Source organism: Aegilops tauschii, chromosome 6 (genome assembly GCF_002575655.3).
Source record: "Aegilops tauschii subsp. strangulata cultivar AL8/78 chromosome 6, Aet v6.0, whole genome shotgun sequence".
In the NCBI taxonomy this organism is placed as follows: Eukaryota; Viridiplantae; Streptophyta; class Magnoliopsida; order Poales; family Poaceae; genus Aegilops; species Aegilops tauschii.
Window position 1 is genome coordinate 5,599,899 of NC_053040.3, and position 8,521 is coordinate 5,608,419.

Sequence of the window (8,521 nt, forward strand, 5' to 3'; positions counted from 1 at the left end):
AGTGCAATTTCTTTTAGAAAATATTTCGAATCGCATCGACTCATGTTGGAGCATGAAATCGCCAATATATGTAGACAGAACAATCATATTTGAGTCCTCTTTATCAGGGCCGTACCTGAGAATCTGGCGGCCCGGTGCGATACATAAAATTGGGCCTTTTAAATAGAAATAATAATTCCCACTAAAAATATATAGATTGTCTAAAAAACAAAAAAAAATAGAAATACTAATTATGAAATCTATATGTTACTACTTATTTAGCATACTACTATTAACATAATATTCTCTGTAATAATGCGAGGGCTATATGATGAGAAGAAAAACTAATAGATGAGAGCGGAGCATATGACACTAGTAAAAAAGGCCCATTTATCCCGGTTCATAAGGCCCATTTGTCCCGGTTCGGGGCCCGGGACTAAAGGGTCGGTATTAAAGCCCAATACCTTTAGTCCCGGTTCTTATACGAACCGGGACAGTTGGGGCTCCACGTGGCCGCTGCGGATTGCCCAGGGAGGGGGGCCTTTTGTCCCGGTTGGTAGCACCAACTGGGACCAATAAGCGTCCACGCGCCAGCACTTCAAGGGCTGGGGTTTTTGGTTTTTTTTAAAGGGGGGGGGAGGGTTGGGGGTTTTGGGGGTTTTGTAGGGTTAATTTTAGGGGTTTCATATATTGTGTTAGCTAGCTAATAGAGAGAAGTGTCCTCTCTTATCTCCGTGCTTGGTCGACGCTACATACTATACGTATAGAGAGAACTCGACACGCTAGCTAGTAAGCAAATGAAGGAAACCATTAAGTACACAAGATCGTCATGAACATATACAAAGAGAAGTGATCGACCTCTCTTTCTCCGAGAGATTGGTCGAACAACAAGTTTTCGTACATCTATCCGACGCTACTAGCTACATATATACAATATAAGATCTCTTACAATCCCTATCATATGATGTCAACTTCCACATGGTATTCTCTGTCTTTATCTATGACATGGTTAAGAAAGAATCCTGCCAATTCCTCTTGAATTGCTTTGATGCGATCCTATGGTAGTAGTTCGTCCTGCAGCTCCCAAAGCTAATTTGAAGAAGGGGGTCAATACATATATATGAATGAAACTCAACACAAATGATGGTATTAAAATAAAATTGTGAATGTAGCCCCGCTTAGAGGTCGTCGCTTTGTAGATGTACTTGCAAATGTAGTATTCGCACAAATTAGTCCCGCCTTCCTGCCACAACGACTTTACGAGAAACAGAGGTCAATCAAACCGATAATCAAGCATTATAAATGGTATTGATGAAACTAGTTAGAATGAATGGAAGATGCGCGGAACTAGCTAGTAGTACTTACTTTCGGATGTGTAAATCACAGCTTCCTTGGCAGTCCCGAAGCTTCTGCGGTGAACACTTTCCAAACCCTGCGAGACAAAGAAAATAATTATTACTTGATATGAGGATATGAACAAAGTTGCCGATATGGTGCGATAATGATCGATTGAACTTACTTCTCGAGCATTTTAGTCATGACCGCATACTCCTTGGGATCATTTCGCCTTGAGTCTAAGACGGTTACTAGTCCCTCCTCAAGCTCAATCTCTAGAAGAATAAAGTGGAACCTGCGCACGCATGCATAACTTATCAATTACATTAACCTCGAGTAATAAGGGAAACCGAATATGGACAAGACAGTAACACTCACTTGAAGTTGTAAGGAAAGAGTATTTTATATTTGTTTTGATTTTGAAGCAACGATTTTAGCAAGTTGGCCTCGGCTTCTTTGGCATGATGTTTAACCGTCCAGTCATCTATGAGATTTGTGTTAATGAACCCAATATCATAGATTTGTCTTTTTTTGCATTCGACGATCTTCAATCTGCATAATATAGTGAGGATAATTATATATACATGCAATGAAAGAGCTGAGCTATATATAGAGACTTAATTACAGAAGTAGTACTTACATACAGTAGCAAGTGATGATTATTTTATCTTGAAGCAAATTGCTGCAAGGCTAATCGAGTTTCTTTATTCTTGAAGTAAATTGCTTCAAGGCTAATCGAGTTTCTTTATTCTTGAAGTAAATTACTCCCTCCGTTTCTTTTTACTCCACATATAAGATTTGTTTGAAGTCAAACTATGCATAGTTTGATCAATTTTATATCAAAAGATATCAACATCTAGGAATTAACTTTTTTATAAATTTCATATTGTGAATTAAACTGTGCATGGTATGAAAATTAATTTGACCAAACTATACATGGTATGAAAACCAATTTCATGATGCTTCTAATAGTATTGATTTTATATTGTGAGTGTTGATATTTTATTTATAAAGTTATCCAAACTTTACATAGTTTGACTTTGACCAAATTTTATATGTAGACAAAAAAGAAACGAAGAAAGTAGTAGCTCATAGTATGCTGCATGGGAAAATTTTATAATCCAAATGAGGGGGGTCAGAAATGCCTGTGCTTGTGTATTTGTTGGACTTGGAGTTTGGAACTAGTAGTTGGCATTGGAAACTGGATCGTTGCACCGGAAATCTATACCATTCCTTGATTATTGTTCTGATTATTACTATTAAATGCTATTTAAGATAATTTTGGGGGCCCCAAACTTTTAGAGGCCCTGTGCAATCGCACACTCTGCACATGCTTGCCGTACGGGCCTGCTCTTCATAACCCACCATCTCCACCTCTTTGAGGTCGCTACGCATTCCCCGTGGAAAGATTTTCTGCAGCGGCACCCATTGGATAGCATCAGAGTTCAATTTCTTCTCCCATATATGGATACTCAGTTTTGAAAGAACTGCAAAGCCAAGGCCACTATCATCTGTCCGTAAGAGCTGAAAGGAAAAGCAGTCGGTATGATGAGCGTCCACCGGTTTCTCGATCTCACCAAGACTCGGCCTGTCAATATCAAATGCAAGGACCCCACCTGCACTTAACAACCAGAAAAGTGCATTTCCGATGAGGATGCTTGGCCTGAATTGAAGAATCGCTTCTGTGGTCGTCGTCAAGACAATATTTCTCCATACACCAGACAACGATTCATAGAGGCAAGCGGAAGCCTGCGTGCGTCCGCTGCACACCAAAACCAATTTAAACGGGCTAGAGAAGCAATCGCCGTGCACATGTCCATCCTCATCATCAGCACACAGCACGGCGGCGTGCCAAACCCAGAATTTCTCCCCTTCGGTTTCATGAAGTCCCGGAGGAGAAGACATGCGGTGCTGCTGTCCGGTGAGGGGATCCCACACAATGACCTCCCGTCGCCAATTGATGAGTAGGATAGCGAGCCCGTGGCGGCAGCCGAGGAAGTCCCAGTGGTGATATGATTTGCTGCTCTTGGGCACGGAGAAGCGCGCGGTTGGGATGCAGTCAGGCTTCTTATCCAGAACAGGAACAAAGTCATGGTGTGTACTAGTAGATCCTGCAAAGAAGCCCAACAAGGGAGGTTTCCTGTGGTGTTTGCGGTAGCGGCTGAGGAATTGTGTGTCGGAGAGGATCCTGCGCCAGCGTGTGCAGACAAGGGAGGCGCGGGGGAGTACAGATGGCTTAGGAGGGAGGCGGAGAAGGATCTCTTGGAGGAGATCCTCGTCGTCCAGGGGTGCTAGTGAAGAACTAGTATTGTCGGCGTCCTTGGATATGGGGTCGGCCGGCTTCATGGAACATGGCCGCTTCTTGGCATCCACAGATGCCGTGCTTGGAATGGGATCGGCCCTGAAACCGCAGCAGCAATAAAACAAAATGCAGTAATTAGATGGCTGATTTCTCAGTCAATGTGGTTGCGAACACATCAAATGTAAACAGTGGGCTGGTTTTCTTCAGTCAATGTGTGTTTCAGGTTATCCAACACAACACAATGAGCATACATCATATATTTTCCCTTTGGACACAACACAACAGCACACACAGCCTACGCTTTTTGCCCAAAAAATGCAGCAGCCAATGGACAGATGATCTAGTTCTTACCGTTGGGGAATCTGAGTAAGATCCATGGTGTATCTACGTTCTATGCCCCTCTCTTCTCTCGCCCAACTGTTTAGTTCGAATGAAAATACAATCTAGGAGTTTCTGCAAGAGAAGAAAAGAAACAACTTGGAGGTGGAGAAGGACAGGAAGGATAAGTGGCGGCCTGACCTGGAACCGTCTGTGGCTGCTGCTGCAGGGGACGGGGCGGCCGGGGAAAGGTTGTCGTGGTTGAGCACCTTGGATACCAGCGTTGTGGTGGCGGGAATGGGATCCGGATCAACGCTGAAGTGACAAAGGCAGCATTTACAAACAAAACTCATCGAGGCAGTAATTTCTTCACACACATCCAGCGCACAAAACAGAAAGAACATACGTTCATCAAAACAAAATGCGGAAAATGAGGAGAAAATAGATCTTGCCTTTTGGGAATCTCAGCCGCCGGTTCCATCATCTCTCTCCCTGCCTCGGCTGTAGCAGCAAGTAGCCCGTTAAGATATAGGTGCGGAAAGCAAGCCAGCTAGGGTTTTCAGCTGGCTAGGAAAGAAGCAAAAGAAAAGAAATTTCTAGGGGATGGAGAAGGGGAAGGAGTGACCTGACCTCGAATGGGCGGAGGTGGCTGCCGGGGACGGAACGGCCCGGGTTCCTCGCCGGCGGCGCTGCTCCTTGCGCTTTCTCGCTCGCAGTAGAGCGGAGAGTTGAGCAGAGCAATAGTAGGCCAGCCCTGTCTGATAACGAAAGCCCACATATCTGGATATGCTAAACAAAACATAGTCCCAGAACGTGAAAAGATCCGTTCAAAAGCAGCACTTCACTCCCCATTCTGTGACTGGGGCCGTTTTAGCTAGCGCGCGTTTTAGGTGTATCAGTAGCGCGGTGCCGCACGCTATTGATACGGCGCTACAGCTAACATGTATCAGTAGCGCGTATTGTCCCACGCTACTGCTACACATGGCTAGCAGCAATGAGCTTTAGTGCAGCGCGCTGCTGCTAATAGCTGCAGCGCTTTCAACTAGAGCGCGCTGCTGCTAACTTAATTCCCCTCGCTACTGTTAGTTTTATTACTTTTTGTTTTTTTACATATTTGTTTTGTATTTGAACAGGCTTTATACAATAATCTTTAGCATATCATACACATACAAATGTAATCATAGCATATACATACAAATAGTCTCATTAAATCATGCCATCATCATAATCATCATCCAACACTATGAGTGAGAGCGGAACTATGCAGTACATGAGTTTGTATTCCTCTCTCGCACACTAGCGTGAACCTAAACTAACTACTGGCTGTCGCTTGGAAACCGGTACACCTGGGCCTGACACACCGGCCACTCGTCGTATACTCCTGGCGTAGCACTTCTTCGCCATCGATGATCTATGCACTTGCATCGTCACATAAGTCAATGATATGCAACATATATAGTTGAGCAACAGAAAGAGACAGACTTGGCAAAAATAGAAGCAACATATCATAAGCATAAATAACAAAGTTCATCGTACCCGAAATGCCCTAACTAGAGTGATCTTCGCTAGTTGAGTAGGACGGTTTAATTACATCACAAATAAGGTTTCGCCGTGCATAACTCAAAGTTTCGTCATATAGAAAGTATGGACTAAACAGACACATTGTCATATATCGACAATCACTCCAACATGTCGTGCCATCCATCCAAGTCAGGGAGATAGTCCCCGAGCTTAGTGAAAGGCTTCAGGTCGAGACGCTGAGCGGCTACGCGTGGTCGGACGTCTTCCCGCGGCATTTGCCCTTCCTCGTAGAACATCCCTGTTTTTTCGAGGACCTCCTTCATGATGATTTGGGAAAGTTCACACTGGATGTGATAGAACTCAGGTCGAAGTCGATGATCCGGGATATATCCTACGTTCTTTGCCCATTGCAGAATATGGGCATCGCCGGATGTAGGTGGCATGCGAAGGTTTTGCCGATCCCGTTTGTACTCCAGCATGTGGTGTAGGACATAGAATCCATCACTAAGAGTATCACTCAGTTGCTGGATGCAGCAGAAGTCGGTCTTATGGCCGAAGGCGGGCCTACCGTCCCTTTTCTTCTTGGTCTTGATCTCTCCACCCCGTACGCCGAAGAAAAAGATAGCACTGTCGAGAACAGACTTGATGTGGGTGTAATCCTTTTTGTTCATGTTCTTCGACGAGTCCAAGTAAAGAGCGTTGGAGTATCGGAGGTAAAGGATGATGAGGACGGCGCACCCTTGGCTGCGCAAACTAAGTGCACCTCAAATAAGCCTCCACCGTGCAAATGAATGATTGAAATCGAATGAAGGATATCCACGCGGATGACTTACATGGGATGATAAGGCACGAGAATCGTCTCCTTATTGGCGACCATGAATTCGACGATGTAGTCCCTCGCGTATTCACGGTGCTTTGCGCAGACTGCCAAGAAGCCCTCATGCATGAAGTAAAGGTCAGCGACAGATATATAAGATATCTGCTCAATCCCGATGATGTAGTTCATGTACAAGGCAAGAAGGCGGACAAACGTAAAATCCAACTTCTTCAAGTGAAACATGTCGAAGATGTAATCGAACCGAAGAAAGAACTTCTCCATGGGGAATGTGTCGACGTACGACCTTTGCCGCGGCACGTTAACCACGTAGAGTGGGCATCCTGGATTTTTCGAGGCGATTAGGCTTTTCTCTCTCCACGGCACATCGTCATGAAGTCTTCTTAGATCGCCGTGTATGGCCTCTACCGATGCCTTAGGTAGATTGGTTCACCGGGGATATGGTATTTCGCCGCACCGAGGATAGGTATACGGTCTTGAACCCGAGGCTGCGGAGGCGGATGGATCATAGCAGCAGCTTTATTGTGTCCTTTCCTCGCTCTCTTCCTATGCTTCTTTGGTGCTGGAAGGTCGTCTATAATACGTTCAGCCTCCGGAGGCGGCAATTCAGGCACCGAATCATGACGCTCAAACTCTGAGTACTCATACTGCTGAGCCATCAATCCTCCATCGTCATAGGCGCCAGTATTGAGATACTGTAGAGTGTCATCGTCATCCTCATCCTCATCTATGGCATCGATATCATGCATTGCTTCTTCGACGGCGGCGATGTCATCAGCGACTAATGGAGCCTCTTCCTTACTCCGTCTGCTATCACCCGGCACGACAGGCGACGCTAATTGGGTAGGTGGGGTGTTGGTGTTCATACCTTGCTGAGGTTGCGTGGTCGTGGGTGTGCTCCCGGCCGCCTCCAGACGAAGCAGACTCTTTGGCCACAATAGGACCCACCCCTTGCAATTGCCAAGCCGCCGCGGGGTCTCGTCGTCATCCCCCCTAATACCGGAGGAGCCAAATTCTCGTGGCCCGGTTTGACACTGGCCACAGAAACCTTGAAGACGTCAGGGGGGATCAGCCGGCTGTGGAACAATTGTTCCTTAGGCTTCATTATCGTCGCCTTCCCCACGTCCACCTTCTGGCCGTTGATGGTGTACAATATGGTGCATGGGGTTACGTCGGCCTACAAAGACATGTCTGCGACGTGAGACATCCGAAAGGCAACGGAAACTAGAGATTATACATTTATTGAAGAGGGCTGGTGTGATAGGTACCGTGAGGGTGTCGAGCTCAGCCAAAGACGAAGCACCGCCGAGCACGTCCGAGACGGAGGACGGGCTACTATGAGCAGGTGCGTGAGCCGGTGCAGGAGGTGGTGCGGGAGCCGGTGCAGGAGCCGGTGCGGTAGTAGGTGCTGGTGCAGGTGCGGGAGCAGGTGCTGGTGCAACGCTAGTCGAGCTGCTCCTGAAGAAGTCGGCAAGGGGAAACTCCGCTACATCTTTATTTGGATTTTGCCTGCTCCAATTGACGATAACCGGAACCAAGACACCACACGTAGCTGCCATCTCCTATTTTGCGGCAGCTACCGCTGCTTTGATTGTCTCACCTGATTTCTTCTCAACCACAATCTCAACCTTCTTGTCGATGTTTTCTTCAGTTAACCTCTGTCTTTCTTTTCTCTCCTCTGTGGTCTCACGGTAGTACTTCTTCCACATGGCGCCGTCTCCAACGCCGTGCACGCATCCATACGACGGTCGAGTGTCCACCGGGAGTCGTTTCAATATGTTCAATGCCCAGTTGAATGGGGTGTCCCACTTGGGCCTCGCCAACGCCTCAGATGGCGAGTCGCTTTCGGCCGAAATCCTGTGCTGCTCTCTCTACAAAAGGAACAAGGATCGTTTACAAATATGACTAAACGTGCAGTCGAATTGATCAGAAGCTAAAATTACCAGCAGTCTCATGAACTCCGTCGTGACTGCATCCGTCGAGAAAACCTTCTTCACCGGGTCCCAACGGTACCGGGCCCTGAGGACGTCACGCTCCTGCGAGACGGTGAACTCCGCCAAGGGGCCTGGGATGCCTAGACTTTCGCGTTCTGTGTCCTCCTTGGCCCATATGGACCTCTTCCCCACGTGTGGTGGCACCCCATGTTCCTCTCTCGGAGCCCCTTCATGTACTTGGACTTTTCTTTGGCATCTTCGGCTTCGCAAGACGCCTTGAATATTTCAAACTGCTCT

General features: G+C 46.6%; 1 protein-coding gene across 1 annotated transcript; it reads right to left on the bottom strand.

Moving 5' to 3' along the window:
• Positions 1-2,426: 2,426 nt before the first annotated feature.
• Positions 2,427-7,999, bottom strand: LOC120966735 (uncharacterized). The gene is made up of 5 exons (XM_040393243.3): positions 7,891-7,999; positions 6,763-7,125; positions 6,289-6,379; positions 4,136-4,249; positions 2,427-3,715 (listed from the first exon to the last, which is right to left on the bottom strand). The coding sequence occupies exons 1-5, from the start codon at positions 7,997-7,999 to the stop codon at positions 2,581-2,583; spliced, it is 1,812 nt and encodes a 603-aa protein (XP_040249177.2). The 3' UTR covers positions 2,427-2,580.
• Positions 8,000-8,521: the final 522 nt, after the last annotated feature.